This window comes from Phaenicophaeus curvirostris, chromosome 7 (genome assembly GCF_032191515.1).
Source record: "Phaenicophaeus curvirostris isolate KB17595 chromosome 7, BPBGC_Pcur_1.0, whole genome shotgun sequence".
NCBI classification, from domain to species: Eukaryota; Metazoa; Chordata; class Aves; order Cuculiformes; family Cuculidae; genus Phaenicophaeus; species Phaenicophaeus curvirostris.
Genome location: NC_091398.1, coordinates 17,344,265 through 17,368,992, shown reverse-complemented (window position 1 = coordinate 17,368,992; position 24,728 = coordinate 17,344,265). Strand labels below are relative to the sequence as shown.

General features: G+C 36.9%; 1 protein-coding gene across 1 annotated transcript in view; it reads right to left on the bottom strand.

The window, feature by feature from the left end:
- TTN (titin) overlaps positions 1–24,728 on the bottom strand; it is a 244,240-nt gene that overhangs the window by 144,358 nt on the left and 75,154 nt on the right. Inside the window, exons 81-122 of the mRNA XM_069861021.1 lie at positions 24,219–24,497; positions 23,842–24,120; positions 23,487–23,765; positions 23,050–23,337; positions 22,599–22,886; positions 19,619–19,900; positions 19,078–19,356; positions 18,686–18,967; positions 18,295–18,573; positions 17,468–17,755; positions 17,039–17,317; positions 16,666–16,944; positions 16,289–16,567; positions 15,483–15,770; positions 15,040–15,327; positions 14,243–14,533; positions 13,236–13,523; positions 12,143–12,235; positions 11,750–12,032; positions 11,327–11,510; positions 10,882–10,971; positions 10,532–10,799; positions 10,174–10,434; positions 9,363–9,572; positions 9,180–9,257; positions 9,036–9,062; positions 8,301–8,348; positions 7,359–7,415; positions 7,192–7,269; positions 6,672–6,926; positions 5,709–5,801; positions 5,068–5,145; positions 4,364–4,432; positions 3,661–3,744; positions 3,355–3,417; positions 3,020–3,097; positions 2,602–2,679; positions 1,973–2,050; positions 1,245–1,322; positions 853–933; positions 567–650; positions 157–255 (exon numbers count right to left, since the gene is read on the bottom strand). Of these exons, the coding sequence (XP_069717122.1) occupies positions 157–255; positions 567–650; positions 853–933; positions 1,245–1,322; positions 1,973–2,050; positions 2,602–2,679; positions 3,020–3,097; positions 3,355–3,417; positions 3,661–3,744; positions 4,364–4,432; positions 5,068–5,145; positions 5,709–5,801; positions 6,672–6,926; positions 7,192–7,269; positions 7,359–7,415; positions 8,301–8,348; positions 9,036–9,062; positions 9,180–9,257; positions 9,363–9,572; positions 10,174–10,434; positions 10,532–10,799; positions 10,882–10,971; positions 11,327–11,510; positions 11,750–12,032; positions 12,143–12,235; positions 13,236–13,523; positions 14,243–14,533; positions 15,040–15,327; positions 15,483–15,770; positions 16,289–16,567; positions 16,666–16,944; positions 17,039–17,317; positions 17,468–17,755; positions 18,295–18,573; positions 18,686–18,967; positions 19,078–19,356; positions 19,619–19,900; positions 22,599–22,886; positions 23,050–23,337; positions 23,487–23,765; positions 23,842–24,120; positions 24,219–24,497 (7,710 nt within the window). The remainder of the gene's footprint in view (positions 1–156; positions 256–566; positions 651–852; positions 934–1,244; positions 1,323–1,972; positions 2,051–2,601; positions 2,680–3,019; positions 3,098–3,354; positions 3,418–3,660; positions 3,745–4,363; positions 4,433–5,067; positions 5,146–5,708; positions 5,802–6,671; positions 6,927–7,191; positions 7,270–7,358; positions 7,416–8,300; positions 8,349–9,035; positions 9,063–9,179; positions 9,258–9,362; positions 9,573–10,173; positions 10,435–10,531; positions 10,800–10,881; positions 10,972–11,326; positions 11,511–11,749; positions 12,033–12,142; positions 12,236–13,235; positions 13,524–14,242; positions 14,534–15,039; positions 15,328–15,482; positions 15,771–16,288; positions 16,568–16,665; positions 16,945–17,038; positions 17,318–17,467; positions 17,756–18,294; positions 18,574–18,685; positions 18,968–19,077; positions 19,357–19,618; positions 19,901–22,598; positions 22,887–23,049; positions 23,338–23,486; positions 23,766–23,841; positions 24,121–24,218; positions 24,498–24,728) is intronic.

Sequence of the window (24,728 nt, the reverse complement as noted above, 5' to 3'; positions counted from 1 at the left end):
GCATTCAAGACTGAAATGGTAAATGGCACTCAAGAAGCTGTAAAATGTTCAATACAAAATAACTAACACAAAACTTTTGTGCATGTTGATCTTGGTCTTAGAACAACAAACTTGTGGACAAATCACATTTCTCACTATTGTCTGTTTGTAGTGTACCTTCAGGTACCGGGATTTCCTCTGGAATGGCAACAGACATTCTTTCTTCTGTAATAAGTACTCTTTCTTCAAAAGTGGCTCTCTTCTGCACTTCAGGCACTTTGAAAGATAGTAATATTAAATGTATGCTATCCTAATTCCATTCTGAATGCAACGTTGCAAAGTGCTAAATTTAAGATCATAAAGAATTGCTTAAGGGTACTGAGCATATAACAAATAACAGGGATTCAATACTTAGAAACAGTATTTTGTAAGTATCACACAACACATGACATGCTGTAATGATTCTTTGTCACTAAATCAGAACAGCATAATTCACAGGGGAAGCACAAATCAATGACTGATAATAATATGGAACAAATAAACAGAGGCTGAGAAAATGTATTCTTTCATTCTGCTGGAAAGCGTACCTTTCGCTGGAGGAGCCTCAGCTTTTTTAGGAACAGCAGGAGCTACCTTTTCTTTAAGGACAGGTTTCTTAGGAACTGCAGGCACTGAAGAAAAAAGTATTTAGTTTTAGGTTTTAGGACCTATAAATTGCGAAACTGGCAGAAGTATCACATAACAGAAATGTATAATTTCAAAAGATTATACATGGATGTATTTTGCTTACAAAACACAACAATTGAGCAAGCTGAGACAAAAGCAATGTCCTGAAGACAACAATAAATGACATTATAGTGAACAAAATTGTACCTTTTGCAGGTGGAGCTTCTTCAACTTTAGGAACATGTGGTATTTTTTCTTCTGGAGCTGGTTTCTTAGGTATTTCTGGCACTTCAGAGACATGAGTTATAAAATTAAGTAACTAAAAATACAGGTATTTTAAGACTGCATCATAGAATCATAGAATAGTTAGGGTTGGAAAAGACTTTAAAGATTATCTAGTTCCAATGCCCCTGCCATGGGCAGGACATCCCACTAGCACTGCATCAATAGCAGTTATCCAGAAAACTGACTGAAAACATACATAGCTAAGGCAGCTGAAGTACAACTAAAACCAGATTCACTTAACAATCTAAATTGAAATTGGACATGAACAAGATGCTTAAGATAACAAGAAAAGAATTTTATTTATTTAAGTGTACCTTTAGGTGGTGGAGCTTCCTCTCTTTTTGGAACAGCAATTTTTTTCTCAGGGGGAGCTCTCTTAGGCACCTCTGGCACTTAAAAATGATAAAATGTAAGATAACCAAATTCTATACTTCAAAGATGTGTTAGGCATTAATCTGTTTTTAAGAATATCAAGATGCACCAGATAACACATTCATACACTTAACATAGAAAGGTATGAGACAAGAGCAACAGACATTTGAAAAAAATAAAAATCAAATCAGTCTCCGGAAGCCTATAAAGTGCTTTAACACAGATTTCTTAACTGAAGAAAGAGCTACTCAAATACAATTGGCCTTAAAAACTGTTACATATGCACAGAGAATTATACATATAAAATAAATTTCTAAAACAGACATGTTTACACGTCGGCTAACAAAAAAATAAAGAAAAAGATATTCAACAGGTACATGTACACTCCATCACTAAGTATGCCTTTGGCAGGTGAAGGTTCTTCTTTGGGAAGAGGAAAATGAACTTTTTCTATGGCACAGGTTTTTTTAGCTACTTCAGGAACTTTAAAGGTATTAAAATTTAAGTAATGTTTCTAAGGCTTTTGAGTTTGTCTCAGATAAGAACAGACATACAATATAACACACAAAGACTGTATCACATGTTTATGTAGAGAAGTGAATAGTAGTTAGAAAAACTGCACAGTAGTAGTACAGGACTGGTTAAAAACCACATGCAAAAGATGCTCTACCTTTTGCTGGGGGAGCCACCTCCTTTTTAGCAACAGCAACTTTCTTTTCTAGAAGAGTTTTCTTAGGGACTTCAGGCACTTTGGAAAACATTGGCAAGGTGAGAGAGCTTTAGTTTTTGGACCATTTATTCAGATATCAGTAATACAAGATTGCTTTATAGAACGTAGTGTTTGGACAAGAAGCTTAGCACTGAACGCAATACAATGTACCACCTCTTGGACAGACAGTGGACTATATGGGAAAGACACTATGACAGTGTAAAACTCCAATGTTTCCATTTCTGCACTATGAACTTTCATGACATCCCATTGAAGTAAAAATGCCCTACCCTTGTTGCAAAAGCCAAATACCCAAAGGGCAAAAAACAAGCACAAGATTGTTAGGAAAGAGAAGGGCCAGAGCTGAGACAAGTGCAAGATATAAGGCAAGTTAAGGCACAAATGAAAAAGTGAAAGTACGGAGATAATGTAAAATCAAATAATGCAAATGGAGATATTGCAAAACCAAAGCCACATAGAGAGTAAATTCATAAATATATTCAAGAAAACATGAAAAATAATATAATGTTTGGGGGTTTTTTTGGTTTTTTGGGGTTTTTTTGTTTGTTTTACTAGGGAAGTAGAAATACCTTTAGCTGGAATTTCTTTCTTAGGGACAGGAACAGGCTTTCTTTCTTCTGGAACATGCCTCTCTGGTATCTCAGGCACTTTAAAGAGATAAGTGATGAACACTTAGGAGACAGTAAAGATAGCTGGTAAATCACAGTAGGCTACTTTTAACATGCTGGAGAAGCAAGCATTGTAAGTTTAAAAGTATGCTGTTTTATCAAATAGAGACAATATGCTTATCTCAAAAAAAAGCTATTCAAGGAATTATTTAAAGCAGTTGTGAAGAGTAATTAGATTTAGAAATGTAATAACTTTTGAAAGTAGAGCCATAGAAAGATTTCAGTCCTGACATGCTATCCTTTGGTAAACTTTGATGTCAGCAGATAATGTGAAAGTTCAGAAAAATGGAACAAATGATGATATAAAGGTTTTATTCACCTCCAGCAGGAGGAATCTCCAGTTCAGTAGAAATGACTTCTTCTTCCTCCTCTTCCTCCTCTTCAACTTCCTCATGTGCTGCAATAGGAATTTTAAAGATACAAACTTTGATGACAGGTAATATCAGCATTGGCAGTAAATCTGAAAAGCTCTTAAGAAGATATTATGTGTGTCTAGTACACAAAGGTCACTGCAACACATATGCTAATATGTAAAAAAATAAAATCCAGAAAACCAAGAGCATGTGCAAATTTCACAATAAATTTTGATTAACAAATTTGAACTGTTTCAAAAATATTAAATATTGATTAGCCTTTCATTTTTAATCATTCTACCTTCAATTGGGTAAACAGCTTCAAAGAATCTTTCTTCAACTGTTTTCTCATGCTCTGTTGGCTCTTCAAAGAAAAGCATTTAAACAATGTTAAGATAAAATATTTGAGATGTTGATATCTATCAGTCTAAAGAAAACTGAGGCTACATAACACAATGAACAAAAAGAAGCAATGCATATTGAAAGACAAATATACGATGTGTCTAAATATGTAATTTCCCATACATAAAAAAAGATTAAAAGAAAATCTAGTAGGTTTCAAATATTGGTTTGATTTGGGTGCACAGATTTTTTGTTTAGTACATACCTGTGACATATGAATACTCTTCTTCTCTGTGGACAGAAACCGACATCTTTTCTTCTGAAACACTCCATGTTTCTACTGTCGGTACTTTAAAGATAGGATTTTGTTTTAGTATTTTATATTCTAGATCCACATTAGTGGTAGTCAGCATGTGAGTTTTTATCAAATCTGTTTCTGTATTGCACATTTAAATCTTAGACATATTTAGACAGTATTCATATTCTAAAATACTGAACGCAGAACAAGCATACAAGTATAATATTTAGTATCTGTTAAAGACTAAAGACACTGACAACTTTAACCCCCAAACTGAAGATAAATGCATGCACAGTCTTTTGGAAATAGTGTAACAGAAGAATTCCGAAGGTGGTTCTTCAAAGGAATTTTAGGGCACTGGGCCATTGTTATGAAAGCATAGAAGCACAGGTCAGCAGGCAGAACAGATAAAAAAAATCTAAATCACACTGCAATATCCTGTAGGTTGTTTAAACAAGAATCAAAAGGTTAGCCACAAACTGTTAAAAATAGACTTTATGAAAGATAAAAACATGGTACGCATACTGTTTAAAAACTGGGAGTAGTCACAGCATGACTAGTACAATAGATCCAGGTACGTACACACAGGCCTACGTATTCACAAGAAGCACAAGAACACACAGGGTGCTGGAAGAAATGTAAACTGCAATTGAAAGATTCTGATCTGTACCTTCCTTTTTCATAACTTTTTCCTCAATGATCATTGGTGTGGGTTTTGGTGGTATAACTTTCTTGGTAACTGTTGGCATTAAAATTTTGTTACTCAGTCATGGTGAAAAGAACAAAACAGAAGACAAACATAATTAAACTCGGTGGCTTGGAACCATGCAAAGCAACAGAAGGGATGCGTTTGGTTCTTTTTATTGTTGCCTTCTAAAGGAGCTGGGTGACTCAGGTCATTTGTTACACAGGTTATGTCCTGACACATATAGAATTGCAGCCAATAGACTCCTATTTGAGATTGGGAAATGCTATATAAGAGGATGTGGTTAACAAGAGAATAAGGATGTATCTTTATTTTATAGTTGAACAATTAACCAAGACATCCTGGTAGACAGGTCAAGGTAGAAATCTGAGGAAGATGGGAATTTCACATTTTCAGCTTGGAGTGGAAAATAGTTTCATCAAATGCATTTTTCCACTCACTTCCTTTCTTAAAACATTGGTAGTTAGCATCTACATTTACTATTTTCCCCTTAAAAGCTTTTTATCTTCATTTTATGCAGCTCAGCAGAAACTTTTATTAGATGTTTCAAAGACTGAAATATCAGTTGTACTAATGTTAACTAAATACAAAGTATATGCAGATCAGCTAAGCAGTAATAGCCACTACTACATGTAAGGTTGATATTAAGGTAATTAAGTAGTAGTTACCCTCAGCCCGTTTGACTTTTTCTTCTGCAACCCGCTGAGTGGTTATCTCCACTTTTTCATCAACAGGTTTCTTGACAACTGTAAGTGATTCAGATATATTTATTGTAAAAATAACCTTGCAAATTATTTTCTGGACACAAAGCAGGTAGAACTGGTTATTTTCTTGTTTGGTTATAACCTTTACACTTCCTGTGTGTTGTTGGGTGTATTGTTCACTGGTAGTGAACAGTGGTGGTAAAGGTACTTGTGAAACTGGTGATGAGGCCCACCCTTCCTGAGAGACATTCAGTGATCTACACAGGAGACACTTCTCAGAAGTGCAGCATTTGCTGGTTGAAAAGCACCACCCGTGCCCAAAGTTAATATACTGAAAGAAGGAAAGATAACTGAAGCTCTGTTTGATTTTGCCAGAAATTCTTGGTTGGCTTCAAGCCCCATTGCCACTATTCTCTCTCTCCTCAGAAATAGGAGGTGCAGGAAGAGGAAGGGCTGCCATAAGCTTTGCTCATGTCACTGTCCAACAAAAAAAAGGATTCTCTCCTTTTCAAGGAAATGTGAATAACCACCACAGCTGAGTTTGAAGAAGATGCATCAGAAATCTTAATCTGCTTGTTCCTGTTAGCTTTGCAAGAAAGTCATACCTTTATGAACCATTACTTCTTTCTTTTCCTTCTTTTCAGCTGTAATTACGGGTAGTTTTCGCTCAGGCACAGGCTTCTTCGGAACTCCAACCACTTTAAAAATAATAACAGTGTTTAATGATGAAAAATGTATTGTCTAGAGGTTTAATATGCACACAGCTATTAGTTATCCCATTATAAGTTTATGATGTCAAAAAATACACACAATGTTTTGGAGATCCAATTGTCACAGTGAAATTTTCTGCTGATTTCCAAGTTTGATGATTTCTCATTAGCGCCAAATTCTTTTCATAGAAGCATACATATTACTGCTAACCAAAACAGTTAAAGCATGTGAGCAGTAGCAAATACAGCCAGTAAAATCGAACAATTGATTTGTGAAATATTTAACCTAAATCAAGCTTATCTGGAATGCATGGAAATCATAGAAGGAATACCCAAAACAACTAAAATGACACATACTACTAACTCATATTAGGTTTAAAATCTCAATCTGCGAGTCCTTTGGCAACCAAATTATAAACTATACATTTCTATCTGCATCTATACCTCACCATACTAGACTCCTTGCCTTATAGAATCATAGAATCATAGAATCACCAGGTTGGAAGAGACCCACCAGATCATTGAGTCCAACCATTCCTATCAAATGCTAAAGCATGACCCTCAGCACCCTGTCCACCCATCCCTTAGACCCCTCCAGGGAAGGTGACTCAACCACCTCCCTGGGCAGCCTGTTCCAGTGCCCAATGACCCTTTCCGTGAAAATTTTTTTCCTAATGTTCAGCCAAAACCTCCCTGGTGGAGCTCATCAAGTGCCAGTTAAAACTTGGTAGTGTATTAAGTTTTGAGTTATTGTAACAAAAATAAATAAATAAATGCTGCCTGGCTCAAAATTATTTGGGGCCTTAATAACAAATATGCCAAAAGAGATGAAATAAAATGATATGATAATTGAAATACCTTCTTCGTGAATTATTTGCTTTTCTTCATAAGTCACTTCTCTCTCCTCATAAGCTTCTTCCCATTCCTCTTCCCCTTCATCATAGCCTTCTTCTTTGACATAATACTCATGGTCTTCTCCATAATCTTCTTCCCATTCTTCATAAATTTCTTTGGGCTTTTCATATATTTCCTTCTTTTCTTCATGAATCTCTTCTCTCCTTGCCATGGATGTTACTTTGATCTCTTTAGGCTTCTCTGGCAGCACCTCCGGAACTTAAAAAAGAAGATTATTTGTATAGTAGCCTGGAATTTGTAACATGTATTGGATGTTCATATTAATGAAATGATTTCACCCTCACAGATGGTTTAAAGAGTGACTATTTAGTAAGCAGTCCTAATCATCTTGGATTTAAAATTCTATGTTGTTAACATAAAGACAAAAAGCAAACAGGCTTGATTGAGTCAAGGTAATTAAAAAAAAAATTGCCTTGTTTCCACAAGGTAGTTTTACTATTTCAAGAAAAGAAGGAAAAGTTACCTTTAGGTGGTGGGACTTCTTCAGGACCCTTTTTGACCACCTTTTTGGCGACTTTCTTTACTGGAACCTTTTTTTCTGCTTAAAAATAATATATTTAAAAAATCAAATTAAAAACCCCAACCTAGTAGTCATAATGAAACATATACACACTGTCCAAATACCCTTACCTGGCTTTTTCTCCTCTGGTGGTGGAACAAGAGGCAGAAGAATAGGAATAGGGGCAGCTTGTAGGAAAAATGAAATATTTAGAATACAGTGTGAGTGTGACTTTATTTTGTAAATTAAGAAAAATCCTAGCGTATCTTGAAAATAGATGAGATTGTTTTATTGCAGCTGCAGAATAAAAGCAAACATGGTACTCATTCTAGCAATTTTCTGAAGCTGGAAGAATATATTTTAAATGGGAATTCCCAGTCTACTTTTCCTTGAACCCTGATCCTTGCCAGCTTCATTTTCTTTACTGCCATCACTCTCCTGTCCTTGCTGACAATAATTCCTCTTAATATAAAATTCCTCCTGCTGCCACTGCAAGCATTTACCAAATTATCCTGGAAATGAAACCTGGAAGATTGAACATCTAAGGTTCATAGTAAACTATTGAATGTAACAGAAATCTATGTAATATTTGTAGCCTGTAATCTCATACCAGAGCCTAGGGAGAGTTTATTTGCAATAAACATCCATTGTATGGCTTTAAAAGAATATTTGGATTTTATTTTCCTTTATTTTTTCACCCCAAAGGGTGATATTTCAGGCAGCTTTTTTAAAAGATATTTCTGTGGCAAAAAGATGAAAAAGTTGAAAATAAAGAATGATCAGAAGAAGAAAATGGGAATAAAAGGAAGAGAAAAACAGGAAAACATTTAATGGACAAACTCTTTTTAATAGAAAAGACTTCACTTCTACCACTGCCTTAGTATAATTTTTGCTTTTCACACAGCAAAACACATCTATCCAAGCAGAGCCTTGCTCATATCATAACTGTACAGAGACAATTAACTAGATCTTATCACTGATTTGTCTAAGATTTTTCTCTGAGGTTCCCATCGACCTGCTGCTTCAGTGCAGTTATTAAAGATCACCATGAAAAAAGTATGTTTTTATCCTACCTTCAGCTGCTTTTTGAGGTGGAACTGCAACTTTGGCATCAGGAACATCTAGAAAATGAAAATGTTTAATTGACAATTGAAAAAAAGAATAGATTTGAATATGCTGTCCCCAAGAAGAGTAGTACATGGTGCTTTAATCTTTATGTTCTATCACAGAAGGATTGTAGCTTCCTCCTCAAGAGGAAGCTAGCTGACCAAGAGATAATTAACTACATTAATCCTTCAGTCTGGTCAGGCTCTACACTGTTCCATTTTATTTATAAATAATTCTTGCATCATTTTGGAGTAGGTTATTAAGAACATTTGGAAAAGATCACTATATATCATAGGGAGAAGATTGCTATCCATTTTGCATCCTTGGTTATTGTTTTCCAGTTGTGCAGAGGACGTTGAATATATTCATTGGTACCTCTTCATTGCTCTGTTCCTTAATCATTCTAATGAAAATAAACTTCTATGTTTTAGAGAATGTGGGTTTCCATACTGCATGAAATAGGACACCAGACACATTAATATCACTGAATTTGGAGATATCACAGTATTCATTGACACTGCTTATGAGAATAAATTGTTCCTCACATCTGTGAATGAGGAATATTTTTTCAGGGTATAAGTTTGACTTACTATAGCCAAGAAAAAGGAATTTGAAAAGAAAAAAATAAAGCAGAGTAATGCACTAAAATCTACAACAGAGTACAGACATGATCTTGTGCTGGTCTTGCTTGTGATCTTTACCTGGTGGCTTCAACTCCAGTTTGATTTCTGCAAAAGAATATTAGATTTCTTTTAAGACTCTTTTTTTTTTTCCCAGACTACTGTTTCAAACTCACAAAATTGCAGCTGGCTATGATCACAAATTGATTTAACAAATTTGCTAACCTTTGGTTACCAGATAGAGCTCTGCAGTGCTTCTTGCTTCTCCTCTTGGTTCAAGACGAGCTATTACAGAATATACACCTACAATAGCCAAAAGAGTTGACATTTATATGCTTTTATCTTTAAAATAGACCACATAATCAGATAGAAGAGCAGCATTAGCAAGAGTATTACATGCGATTTTACCTTCATCTTCTGCAGTAACATTGTGAATAGTCATATAATGACAGCGACCTTCACTTCTGAAGCTGTACTTGGGGCTCTCTCTCAGTTCAGTGGGGCCTTTATACCATGTCACGACTGCATCATCAAAAGACACCTCACACTCAAAGGTTGCAGACTGGTGTTCACTCACTACAATGTTCTGTATGCTCTTTGTGAACTGAATTGGTTCTGCTGTTTTTAGAAACAAAAAAATATATCAGTTGCTATGCATCATAAGGCCACTTGGTCTATCTAATTACTTCTATGTGTTTTCACAATAATATCTATATTATAATAAGAGATAATAAAAATAGATCTTGAAATAGCATAGTAAGAAACAGGCATTTCATCTTCCATGAATATTTCTATGAAAGAATGAAGATTAGAAGTCATAAGAGTACAACTATAACAAGATTGCTGTGCAGATAAATTATACAAGAGAAGTCATTAAGAAAATAAAAGAATAATTAAGAAAAAGAGGAAATGCAAGGAAAATATGAGAATAAGAAAGAAAAACAAAATAAAAGCAAGTATGACTCAGATTGTTTGAGGGACAGGGGACATTAGTAATAATGATTTAGTTAAAAATACTAACTTAGACAACTATGCCACATAATTTTCAAAAAAAAGAGACAGTGAATTTTCTTGTTTAGTGAGTGTCCAAGTTTCAGAATATATCTTTAAGAAATATTTCATTTCTTATATTTGTATTTTCATTTTTTTTCTTTTAATGGAACATCAAGAATCTGTTTATCACTATCATAATAAAAATATTCTAGATCTGTTTACAAACCTTCAATGGCCAGATCTGCAGTTGTTTCTAGATTGTCAAGCTTGCAGGTATACCGTCCCTGGTCTTCTGTTCTAACATCCTTGATGATGAGTTTGTGTACTTTGTCAGAGACTTGTGTTGAATATCTCCCTCCTATCTTAATGGGTCTCCCATTTCTGTACCACTGAGACTTGGCATTCGGGATAGAGAACTGACAAGACAGCGTGCATGTGTTTCCTTCCTTGAAAGTAGCGTCATGAAGATGCCGTTCAACTGCGGGTTCTATCAGCATGTTAAAACATATATTTTAGTAGATGTCAGGCAGTGAAATAATTAAAGTATAAATTAATTTAAATACATGCTTCAGAAGTACGCTTACCAATCACAGTTAGCCTGGCACTGGCAATGTGTGGTCCACACACTATTCTGTAATTTCCCTGATCTTCAGGTTGGCAGTTCCTAATTCTTAGTATGTGGCGATCACCTTCAATTCTAATTTCATATTTGTTATTAGAGTCCAGTTTCTGGGTTCCCTTGTACCATGTCAGTTTAATTTCTGGATAATTAATTTTAATCTCACATTCAAAGATAGCATCCTCATCACTTAAAACCGTCTGATTTTCAATGTCTCTGATCAGAGTAATAGGCTGAAAAATATTAGTTAAAATTAGTTTCAAGTTCCCTGTCATGGGCGTGAATATTTTTCAAATCAATCAGAAAATATTTTACCTCTGTCTGTGTTAGTCGTTGTTGAATAAAAGCTACAAGTTCATCAAACTCCTGGTCTTCTCTTTGAGCTTTTTCTCTGAGCTCAATTTCCTGTAAAAAGGTAGAATATACTGGAAGATTAAAGGATGCTAAGTGTCAGGCTGTCATGTTTAGCCAGCATAGAATTAGTTCCTTCATAAAATGTTCTGTAGAAGTACTGTAACTAGCATGTTTTCCACCTTAAAAATTGTAGCCAAATTGGGAAGACAGAGCATACTTGGCCAGAAGACCCATTCTTTCATCTTAGGTTTGAGCATGCAAGAAATTGAGAACTGCCAGTAAAATATCTAAAGAGGAGACAGAACTTCCTGCACACACAGTAACATCAGAGCATGGACACCAAGTCTGTTCAGAAGAACCATGTTACTCCAAACAAAGCCAATGCTGCACTCATGCTGTATCTTACCAATCTATGGCTTTCTTCTGCTTGGGTTTGCTTTAGTAACTCAAAGGCTTGTAGGAGGCCACGGAAATCTGTAATTCCATACATGCGAGCGTATTTCTCATATTCTTTGGGATCTACATTTTTCAGAAGTTCCAAGATATCAATAGCTTGCTCTTCCTCTCCTTCCTTCTTTTTTGTTGGAGTGCTATTCAAATCAATACCAGAAGTTAAATATGCATCCTTCAGTTGCAGGAAGTTGGTAACTAAAAAAATGAATCAGCTTAGAACTGCCCTGTGCAGTGTAATCCTTTAGTTTGGTCTATACAGGTGCTTCCATTTTAAATACTCTTATTCATATTTAAGGAACATTAAAAAAAATACCATAATCTGAGATATAAAATAAAAAAATTTTCTTATGCGTTGATGGCAAATTAATCTCTATACCTTTTTAGTTTTGCCCTGAAATCCCCTTCAACAACTTCTTTCTTTCTTTCTTCAACTTGTAGGTTTACACTCCTCTCAATTTCACCATGTTGGTTAAAAGCCACACATTTGTACATGCCAGAATCAGTTTTTATTGCATCCTTTATTTCTAGTTTGGCTTCATTTCCCCTCTGCTGGATAATTATGCGGCCTCCCTGGTTGAGTTGCCTCCATTTTCCCTTCATCCATTTAACATTTGGAATTGGGTCTCCACCAACCTTTGCAACAAATGTTGCAACAGTCTCTGCAGAAAGATGCAAATGAGGAAGCTAAGTCTTTTCCAGCAGGAAAGCAGGACATAATCTCAAACAAAAGTGTAGACAAATAGAAAAAAATGTACTCTTTGGTTCTTACTTTCCATGACTTTGATACTTTGAGGCTCTGAAACAAAATAAAGTTTTCCTTCCACTTCTGCTTTCTTAGCTGCTGGTGCAGCTGCTGGCTTTTCTAAAAAACAGAGTCAAACAATTAAAACAGATGGTTTCACATAATAGTTTATGTTTATGTGTGATGATGCTTCCAAAGGACTTGTAAAAGAGGAATTAATTACCGAGGTGGAACAAAATATTATGGAAGACATGAAAATGCAAAATACTTTCTTTGTGTTTTAGTTGACTTGTTTTTTTCCTTTCCAGATGAAACTGAACACTGTGGGCCATATTGTGCTGTTCATTAAATTCAGTCAGGTAATTTAGATTCTGCACGGACGAAAATTCATTGATGGATATGCAAATAAGAAGCCTCATTTTCTACACTGGAACTTTTTAATTGAGATATTCTCTTTTCTGTCTATTTCTGGTAATTTCACCCTCAGACTTCAATGCATTTTTCAGTCAGTGATCTGTTAAATCATTTTTTCCCCCTTTTACATAGTTCTTAGCCTTGTGGATACTCATGCTGTGAAAAAGATACTTTTTCTACATATTAGTGAACTCTTATGTCTTTTACGCAATGGTAAGACAAGACCTACATGGAAAGACTCACACTTAGACAATACTGTCAGCTAAAGGTCAAGGTGTCTTAGACTTGTAATAGTCCTGAAAAAATTAGCCTCCAAGACCATGCACTCAAATTCCTTTTGTATTTTCCTTTGTTAAACACCACTGTTCCCATCCTTGGACATGAATGTCTAAGTAATTTTACTCATTTAGCTTGAGCTTTTTTAAAATTTGGTGTTTAGTTTTAGAAACTTTATTCTTAATCTTTCTGGTAAGAAAATACTATTGATTTGACACTTATCTATCTCCCACTGTTTATGTCACTATTTATATATAAATTATTGTTAAATATACTGTCTTTCCAGATTGTACAGTTTTGCAAATAATTGAAGGATACTAATTGTTTGCTATTAGATTATTAATATTCCACAGCAAAAAAGCAGGGTGGAATTTTGGTTTAAATTTCCATATTTCCATCATGTGCCTTGATTTTCTCCATGTTTCTGTACCTTTAACTGTCACTTTAGATTTGCAAGTATCAGTGCCAGCTGCATTTGAAGCTTTGCATACATATTCTCCTGAGTCAGATTTGGTAACTGCAGCAAGTTCCAGAAGAGCTACTCCATTAGCAAAGCTGAAGTTGCATCTGTCTGAAGCTCTTATTTCTCTCCCTGCCTTCAGCCACTGAATCCGTATTGGCTGTGATCCTTGGACATGGCAGCTGAGCTGTAGGGTATCACCTTCTGCTGCTGCTGCTGGCTGAAGAGGCTGGTCAAAAACTGGAGGCTTTTTAGGTTCTGGAATATGAAAATGCTTGAGTGAATACTCAGTAAAGGAAAGCATGATTAAGAATGTAAGAGAAAGGCAGACACATAATTCTTAGGAAGACAATGGCAAGGAATGAAGGAGGATAAACAGAAGTCTGAGAATGCCAATCATAGTTTTAGAAAATGGAATAAATATCAAAAGAGTATTTTTTATATGCAAACATGCAAGAAATATCTTTTTTCCACACAGCAAGGACATTCACATGCAAAAAATAGTATAAGAACCAAAGCGTTACCATTAGGCTGTGAAATTATGTTAGCACCTTTAAATAAACAAATGTGGAGTCTCCTGCAAGTATAATATGATGAAATGCCATGCTGCCACAATACAATGTCAATGCTGCCAAAGCTTAAGTGTAATTGCACAGAAAAAATGTTATTCCATGGCAAAAGAATAATTAAAAACTCAGCAGAATTATCACATAAAGATTTCAATGTTCACTTTAAATCAGTCATAGCAAACAGTGAAAAAGTAAAGAAGCCTGTCCCTGAAAAATATTGTTTTATTTTAATCACAAAATTTAGAAAATTACTTCATTTTGTGGTTTAACTCAGTTGTACCTTGTCCATCTCAGGACAAATTATTGTTAAGGTGAGTAAAACCAGCTCTTAAGATAGAAGCTGTATATTTGCAGCTAACATAGAACAAAGAAAAGTAAGAAGCAAAGAAAAATATGGATTCAACTAACCTCTGATAACAACAGAAGATGTACACAACACGCTTCCTGCTTCATTGGACACTTTACAGGTATATAAGCCAGCATCTGATTGCTCTACTCTCTTTATATGCAAAAGTAAGGTATTGTTTTTGAAAGATATTTCACAATGTGAGCTTGAATGAACTTCCTGGTTGTTTTTATACCAAGCAACGGTTAAAGGCTGAGAGCCAGAAACACAACCCTCAAGTTTAAGTTCATTCCCTTCTGTTTCTTCTACTGCTTCAGACAGTTTCTTAGTAAAAGTGGGTGGAGTTTTTCGTTCTGTAAAAGAAGAATGTATTCCAATTCTATGAATCAAACCTGAAATGCAAAATTCTCAAGAAAATGTTTCAAGAAAAATTTGAACATTGGGGAATTAATATTTGCTCTGAATTTTGTTAAAAAGTGAAAGTATGCCAAGATAAAAAGCAAATGTCTTGCTCTTACAGTTACTGTCATAGTTTTTCCTATTTGAAAAAAAAAAATCCTCTTACATTGACTTAAGTCAAATGCCATTTTAAAAACACCTATGATTTTGGTCAAGTTCTTGAAAAAGAAATAGGCCAATGTCTAATAAGAAAACCAAAACAGGTGGAAGACTATACTCTCACATTTCTCCTCCCATTGTTGTTAGTGACCTTTCCTAATTCCCTTAAGAGACACATGGTTATCTCCAGATAGGTACTCTCAGGCTAGTTTTTCTCAAACTTATCTTGCAGCAGTAAGGCTAACTTTCTTTATAATTAAAAAAAGAGAAATACACACATAATGTATTATCTATTCTGTACCTTTAACTGTTAGCTGAGCTGTGCAAGATTCCTTTCCAACTTCATTGCTAGCATGGCATGTATACTTTCCAGAGTCCCCCCTGTCAACTCTCAAGATGGTCAAGTGGGCTGTGTTGTCTACATAACTGATCTGGTAGTTTCTTCCAGTTCTAATCTCTTGGTTATCTTTTGTCCAAGTGACTCTAATAGGCTGTGTTCCAGAAATGTGACACTCAAAGTCAGCACTTTCTCCAATAATACCATCCACGGCTGTAAGTGGGATGTCAAAGAATGGAGGAGTCTTCCCTTCTAAAGAGTGAAAGAAGTAAAAAAGCATCACTTTACAAATCTTGATTTGATTTAAATCTCTGTGAAATAAATATTATTTGTATAATATTAAACCCATTTATAAGGCAAAAGTGAATTTTAATATATTTCCATTAAATATTTCACAGCCCACTGACCTGTAAGGACAAGCCTGCCACTAGAAGAAGCAGTCCCAATCGCATTGGTGGCTGTGCAGGTGTATTGCCCAATAAGGCTCCTATCTGTCTTCAAAATCTGGAGAGTTGCTACATTATCTATGAAGGATGTGTGAACATTGTAGTCCTCTTTTATACGTACGCCGTCTCTAAACCAAGATACTTCAATAGGTTCTGAACCAGCAATGCCACAATCAAATGTAACTGGTAAGCCAACAGTTTCATGAATATCTCTTATTTTTCGTGTAAAAGAAGGAGGAAGTTTACGCTCTGCAAGAAAACAGGTATTGTACAGTGAGGGCTTTCAGAAGATATGCACCTATTGCTATACTTGCCAATAATCAAGACCTAATACAGCGTAGAGTATGCTGGAATTTTTGCACGTAACTTCTGTCTAAAAGTGTTATTCAGCATGTAATTTATTTGTGCCTGATATGAAAACAGCTCTGTGCAGGAAAATAAGTAATCATTCTGCTCTGAGTTATAACCAGCGAGCCTATTTAATTCTCAGGACTGCTAATGGTAGATACAATCAAAGCAATATCCTCAATGGGGAAGGAAGGTGTAGAAGCTTGTATCCCTACAGAAGAATTGTGGTCAGTAAGCGGCATATGTCCATTAGCTTTACTGGTAGGCCTTTGTTAATAGGGGCAGAGCCAGAGGGTATGATACACATGAAGAAACAGTGAAGTCCTTAACAAGAAAAAAGTAATATGTGTTTTTCAAAATAGCGAAGTATGCTTAAGAAAAATAGACCACTTTCCTATTTCTTGAAATTAAATATTCACCTTGAACTGTCAGCAAAGATGATGAAGAAGCCTCTCCAACTGCGTTTTCTACTTTGCAGATGTATTCCCCACTATCACTGCTGTCTACCTGGCTGAAAACCAGAGTGGCAACTTGATTCTTAAAATGCATTTTCACAGTAGCAGTGCCTCTCAGCTTTGTAGTGCCTTTGTACCACGATACAATCATTTCTGGTGTTCCAGCAACCTGGCACTGTAAGGATGCAGAATCTCCAACCATCACTTGCACCGGCTCCAAGGGTTTAATGAAATAAGGTGGTTCTGAGGAACAAACACATGCCATTAGCATTAAAAATTATTCCACAATGACCATTAGTAGTTCAAATAATGCCTGTTGAAGTGATGGTGGCTTGACGCACCTAGTATTGTGATTGTACCATGACAGTTGTCTTGTCCCGAATCATTTTCAATATGACAAGAATATTGCCCCTGATCTTCTAGTTTGCTGCTAAGGATTTCCAGAATGGCAGATGTTTCTGTGGTGGTGATACTACACTTTTCAGAGTGCATTATTTTTACTCCATTTTTCTTCCATGTCACTGAAATTGGTGGAGTACCCATATATGTGCATTCCAAGACTAAATTTTTCCCTTTCTCTACACTTAAATCATTCACCTTCTTCACAAATTTGGCTGGTTCTGTAATGAACAAGAGGTAGAAAACCAATCAGATAAAGCCAAGAGGTCATTTTTACAAGCATAAGAAGTAAAAGAAACCGTAGTCTGGACAAACCTTTGACAAAAAGATGTGTTGTGCAAGAAATCTTCCCTGCCTCATTAGAGACTTGGCAGGTGTAGTCCCCACTCTGAAGTGGATTTACATCAAACAGCTCCAGTTCTGCAACTGTATCTTGCAAGGTGATATTGCATCTATCTCCTGGTACTAGCTCAACACTGCCTCTAAACCACTTAACTTCCAGTGGAGAGGAGCCTTTTATGATACTGGTAAAGGTTATGTTTGCTCCAGACAAAACATTCAATGGTTCAGGTTTCTTCACAAAAGATGGTGGTTCTAAGCATGTAAATAAAAGGGACAGAGAAGTGGTACATTTGAACTTCTGATGAAGAACATAGTGACAAGAAATATGTAACAAAGCAAAGAATTAATTGTTTTTTAAAACAAATTTGTGCCCTCTGACTCTGGCTTCTTATTAATACTGACCTCTAACACTCAGAAATGCGCTGCATTCATCAGACCCAGCTACATTAGTAGCTGTGCACAAATAAGTTCCCATATCAGATTCTTGAAGTCCATTCACTTTCAAAGAACAGGTATTGTCAGTAAGGGTAGCCTGATACTTGTCTCCACTGGTAATCTCCTGTCCATCATGGAACCAGGAAACCAGAATGGGTGGTGAGCCATAAACTTTGCACTCCAGTACAGCAGAAGAACCCAGCTGACCATATGTTTCTTTCAGTTTTCTTGTGAAAGAAGGAGGTATAATACGATCTGCATTTGTTTAACAAAAAAAAAAAAAAAAACCAAAACCAAAAGAACAAATAAAAAACAAGCACAGAAAACCAAACAAAAAATTACCATACGGGAGCTTAAGATGCAGAAGTTCCTCACGCATAATAATATCAGTTAGATTTCTTTTGATGTATCTGCTTTAGGAATCTGTTCCTACACATGTAAGTCATTGAAAAATAAATAGTTGACGGGTAAACACATGCTGGAGCTCTCATTCACAGTTTTTGAGGGGCACCTTTTATTTTTGCATTTGTTTTTCATAAGAAACATGATTGCACCAGCTGTCCAAGATAACATGTAGATTAAAGCTGAAGAAATCAAGCCCTTGCAACAACTCCTGTCCCTCAGATATTAGGTAGGCATCTGTCCTTGATGCCTATCAAAGCGGCATGCCGAGTACTCCTAAGATTACACAAGCAATGAGTCTCTTAGGAAGTCACTAGAAACAGTTTTCTGTCTGAAGGTTTTGAAAAAGAACTACAGGATCCAACGTGACTAAAAAGGAGCAGTCAACTAACCTGAAACTTGCACTGAAGCTGTGCAGCTGCTTTTACCAACACTGTTTTTCACCTCAAAAGTATATTCTCCACTGTCTTCAAGTCCTGCATTGAGGATCTTAAGCCCAGATACTTTGTTGAAGAAACTGATTTTATATTTATGGTCAGTGGACAGTTCATTCCCATCCTTAAACCACCTAGCCGTAAGCTCTGGTGTGCCGTCTACTGTACATTCCAGAGTACAAGAGTCCCCAGCTGTAACTTTGACTGGGCCTGGCTTCTCTACAATGACTGCGGGTTCTGCAATGAGATGCAAGTTATAACATTTTTAAAAACAAGTTATTAGTATCATAAAACCTGAAATTTTAAAACATCTTAAGACACATTGTGGATTTTATCCCATGCTACCAACCTAGCACTGTCAGCTTGGCAAAGCATTCCTGAACTCCAGCGTCATTTTTTATCTGGCAAATGTATTTCCCAGCATTGGCTGGTTCTGCATTTCCAATCCGCATAGTTGCAGTGTTTTCTGAATAGGAGATCCAAAGGTTATCACTTTCTCTAATGATTTCCCCTTTGTCTTTTAACCAGAGAACAGAAATGGGCTGTGATCCTTCTACTGCAGCCTGCATTTCAATTGGCTCCCCAACTACGACAGTGAGATCACTCAGCTTCTTCACAAAGGTTGGTGGTGCTATTTAAGAGAAGATATTTAACAATTACAAAACATGCCAGGAGCGGAAAAGTAGGAGGAGAATGACAGGAACAATGAAATGCCAAGAAGGTGCCAATCTTCATACAAACCTCTTAGTGTTACAGAGCCAATACAGGAGTCACTTCCAACATCATTTACAGCTTTACAGTGGTATTCACCAATATCTGCAGTATCCACACTGAGAATGTGAATACTAGCTAGGTAGTTCTCAGACATGACCTTATACTTCTTGCTACTCCGAATTTCTCGCTTGTCTTTATACCACGAAATCTGGAATGGAGGAGTGCCCTGAAGCTCACATTCCAGGTGAATGTCAGACCCTTTCAAGGTCTGGACTGGATGAGGCTTCTTGGTAAAAATGGGGGGTGCTGTAAAAAAAAAGATGTTAAAGTCTATGTTATTTGAGCAAAGGTTATTAAAGAGGACACACTATCCAAGCAGCCACTCTGAAGCTGAACAGCGAAGACACACCATAATAAGAAAAATCTCCCACAGCATAACAGGCAAGAGATTTGTCATCTATTTAGACAGGTTTTGGCCTCTCTGACTAAAGAAAATGGGATTTAACAGCTTTTCCACAAAGAAAGACTCACACAGATAGAACGGTAAGGAAAGAGCTTGAATTCCAACCTTTTACTTTCAGTGAGGTACTGGTGCTTGCACTACCCGCAGGATTCTGAGCTTCACAAATGTAGTCACCACTGTCTTCAACACTGAGGTTGTACATTTCAATGACTGCCACCGAATCCACAAAGGACATTCTGTATTTTTCACTGGGATGGATCTCAGTTTCACCTTTGTACCAGGTGACTTTGATTTCTGGAGATCCACCTATTTTGCATTCGTACTTAGTGGAATCATGCTGTTTCACAAGTCTTGAGGAGTCTAGTTTCTTAATAAATCTTGGTGGTTCTGAAAAGCCAAAAAGGGGAGATGATGCTTTAAATGGCACTGTTTTTTTGAACAAGCAAGGAAACATGTAACAGAAAATGTAAACTTTGAAGAATTATATAAACATTCTAATTGTGCAGTTGCTATGTATTCTTTTTTTCTTGATGATTTCAAGTTGGTCCAAAACCTAGATTAGGAAGCAAACAAATTCCCTATCTGGATTTCAGTTATTTTTCCTTACTTAACTGTCCCACTATACTTCTCCTATGTATTCAATATAGATCATCTGATACCAGTGGTTTTCTTTAAGTAGCATCCTCTTGCAATATATAAGTAATCAAAACACCTTACAGAAGTGCAAGGGTCTGAACTGTTCAGCCAAGAAATATTAGTAAAAGCATTTATGCTGAGCATTATAGCAGCTCTTATTAACAACAGAGAGTCCATAAATGTACCTGCATTATAACCCTTCACACATTTATTGCAAAGCCAAACATAAATGTGCATATAAGGAATAGAACTCAAGGAACTTAAGTAGCAAACAAAAGGGATTCAAAATAATCAAGCTGGGAAGAATTATGAGATGGTTAGTGTTACAGAAATTGGTGTTAAAGGTCCTGTGACTGAAAAGTAAACCGGATGGTTGCACTTTGTTCTGTAAAGTGAGAAAGGAGTGGTTGTTTGACACTTTAAATGAAAAGTACCATACACATGATTCAGAATCACAAGACTGAATGCTCATAGATCAAAGATATAAGTAGCAAAACCAAGAGGTGGTAATGTGGGCACGACAAACAAATCTCCTTGCAAAACAGGATGAAATGTGTCTATGTGCATCTGTCTGGAAAGTGTAGGAAGAATAAATGTATTACTGGGGGTTACTTCAATCCATGGGTCATTTGCAGAATATCCTGTGTTGTTAGTAACAAAACTTCCTTAGAGTTTCTGAAAATAGAAATATTCACTTGTTAACAAAAGGACTCTTGGAACCTCAGTAATTTACTCAAATATTTCACCTTGGCAAAGAGTTGTTTGTCTATCTGCATACTAACAGTTGCTGAGCAGTCACACTAATTCCATTCCTTTCAAAAAATGAGAATGTACAAGTTAGTAAGGTATATATTTAGAATGTAAGGCAGTTTCTGGAACATAAAGAAATGCTTAAAACTACAGATTAGGAACATTAGATATTAAAGAGGGAAAGCTAGTAAAAAACTGTAAGATTTTCTTAATTACACAAGCAAAAGGCTGTGTTTTGTAGCAGTGAGATGGTACCTGCTCAAATTAAAAACATGTGAATCAAAGCACACGAAGTGCTTGCCCTTCCAAGTTCCATAGGAACTGGCTGGCAAACAAGTACCATCATTAATTTTATATACTTAGGGAAACTGTACATATCCTAAAGGCTTGAAGTAAGTGCCAGTATAAGTTCAGGATCCAAAAAGAAAACACTAATCCTGATGGGGGGGGGGGGGCACAAAACCACACCAGTTTTTTAGGAACCAAGAGCTGAAGAATAAGAAAATAAATAAGGTCAGTCAGGATCATTTTCTGAATGGTAGCTCTGGCCAAATAAACCTGGTAGTAAGGTTATCATTAATAATAAACAGTTTTACAATTCTAGTGGAAACAAGCTTTAAACATTTAGAGACCTTAGATTTCTTGCTCCAGTCTTTCAATGCTTTTTGTATGTCAAGCTACATAATAATAGCACCTCAATTTACCACTGAATCTCCAGGTAATTCAGTGTTCTACAGTCTTCCTATCCCCACCGAGAACCACCCCCTCCATGGACAGAATATATTCTAGATATGTATAACACATTTGACAAGCAATTATTACAAAATATTTTTAGTGGTAGCCCAGCTTCTTGTGTTATTTGTCTTAAAGAATAAACATCCTAGTATTCACTCTTCAAATGTTTTCCATTCTCCTCAAATTCATACAGAGGGTGAAAAAAAGAAAGCACTAAATGAACAGGGATATTTGAACTCATACATAATTTTAGTAGTGTATTTTACATTTGTTTGTTTACAAACCCAATAATAATCCTGAACAGCTATAAATAAATACAGCATTCTCACCTACAGTGAGGAAATTACAGTAATATACAAGTGTTACTTGTATCAAGAGAGTTTGATACAGTCATAAATTTAGATCACTGAAATGTATAAGATCCACACACTATGTAGAAAAGCAAAGTGTTGGCGGAATGGATGTTTGTCTCCAAGTTTGCCATCAGATCATCCAGTTTAACTGTCTAGAACAGCAGTTTGCAATGTATTCCATTTGTGAAAGAATAAAACCATTTGCAGGAGCTGCAAATCTATTGAAAATACATTTAAGTCTCATAAGTGAACTGAGTATCTCTTAGTTACCTTTTTCTCCCCTGGACAACTTAGTGAATGTTGTTGCTGTAGAAAGACTTTAAGGAAGATGGATTTTACTGACCAACTGAGCCATTAATAAAGGCACAACAGGGTACTAAGTCGAAGTTAACATTTAGTGGAAGAATTCCTTTGATAAGACAAACCATGCACTTACCAAACCAGAAGAAAGATTAGTAAGTATTTAAGTATTAAAAAAATATTTAAATTAAATAAAACCTCTCCATGTAGCCTCTTGTAAAGATTGCTACTCTCGCACATTCAGGGCTTTGTTTTCCAGGTGTCTGCCTTGCAAAGAAATGCATGACGAACACTAAAGTTTACAGCAATACCTTGTACAGCCAGCTGAGCTGCGCATGCGTCCTTTCCAACACTGTTGCTGGCTGTACATGTGTAGAGTCCAGCATCTCCTTTACCAACTTTTAGGACCACCAAGGTAGCTGTGTTTTCCACCAGTGTCATCTTATAATTGCCACCTGGGCGGATTTCTCGGTTGTCTCTCGTCCAAGTAATCCTCATGGGAGCAGATCCAGTGATGTGGCACTTAAAGGTTGCACTTTCCCCTAGCGCCACATCAGTAGGTACTGGCTTGATGTCAAAGAAGGGAGGTTGTAGTTGTTCTGTGAAAAGGAAAGCATGGCAGAGCTCACCACCAAGGCCTCCTCACCACACACTTCACCATGCCCACACTCCCTGGCTACCACACAATGGGCAGAGTGGGGAAAAGGGTGAAGAAGAAAAAAGAGCAAACCAAAGATCTTTGTTTAAGTGTGAGCTACAAACCTGTGAGGAGAAGTTTGGCACTGGAAGTTGCCGTTCCCAGAGCATTTTGGGCTGAGCAAGTATATTTGCCACAGTAAGCCATACTAGTCTGCAAGATCTGGAGCGTCGCAACGTTATTTAAGAAGGCTGATTGCACGTTATCACTGTCACTTAAGAGAACCCCATCCTTGTACCAAGACACCTGGATAGGCTCTGAGCCATTTATGCGGCAATCAAATGTCACTGGGGCACCAACCGCCTCCTGAATATCTTTCAGTTTTCTGGTGAATGTAGGCGGAAGTTGACGTTCTGCAAAACAGTAATTATCACCACTATAAGTAGGAAGCCACCCTGTCAATCTAGAATTAATTAATTCTGAAATTAATAAGACCCCTTTTCTGTAGACAATAAAGAGTTCCCACAAAATACCCAGGAAAGAGTGGCCCTTGGCCCATCACCTTTAACTACAAGCAATGCTGTGGAGGTGGCGAAGCCGACGCTATTTTCTGCTTTGCAGATGTATTCTCCAATGTCGCTCTCCTCCACGGTGGAGAATGCCAGTGTTGCCACATTATTCTTGAAGTGCATTTTGTAAGCCTGTGTTGATCTGAGCTTGGTGTCATCTTTGTACCAGGACACCTTGATTTCTGGTGCACCGCCAATCTGGCATTTTAAGATCAAGGGCTCACCAACCTTTACCTCCACACGGTCCAGGTGTGTGACAAAATAGGGTGGTTCTGGGGAAGGGAGAAAGCATGGTGAGTAGAGGCAGAGCATCTGAGGTGTCTTAGGGGCACAAGGGGCCATGCGTACCTAAGATGGATACAAGGCTGTGGCAAACATCCCCACCCGCCTCATTGGCCACCTCACAAGTGTATTCGCCTTCATCGCTCTTGGTGCTGTTGAAGATTTCAAGAATGCCAGATTTGTCAGTAGTTGTAACACTGCAGCGTGGAGACTGAGCAATGGGCATGCCATTTCTTTTCCATGTGACAGAGATGGGGGGGGTGCCTATGTAGCTGCTTTCCAGAACAATGGACTTTCCCTGTTCCACACTGAAATCACTTAATTTCTTCACAAAGACTGCAGGCTCTGTGGGGAGGCATAGATCAATAGTAAGAGGGACAGATGTGGCAGGGCTGAAGGTAGAGCTTGTTGGGAGATATCTGTATGGACATGCACAAACACACCTTTCACAAAGAGCTGGGTTGTGCATGATACACTGCCAGCATCATTTGTGACCACACAGGCATAGTCCCCACTGTAGCCTGCTTCCACATTGTACAGCTGCAGCTGTGCCACAGACTCGTCCAGAGAGATGGAGCAGTTGCTGTCTGGCACTAGCTCCCTGATGCCTCTGAACCAGGTCACTTTGAAGGGAGTACTGCCTTTGATGTAGCTGGTGAATGTCACATTTGATCCAGGCAAAACTTCCTGAGGATCAGGTGTCTTCACAAAAGAAGGTGGTTCTAAGGATCATACAAAGGATAGAAGAGGGAGAAAGATATTAATAGGAGAGTCTCTGTGAAGGAGGAAAACTGGAGCAAGTTTGAGTCAAAAAAAAAAGAGAGAAAGAGGAAGAAAACAGGAAAAAAAATCCAACCCCAAATCCTAAACATGAAGAAGAAACTACGGGAAATTGGAGGAAGGAAGAGAAGAGGGAAGAAGAATTTTGTTGAAGAGGCTGTAGTATCCTTCTA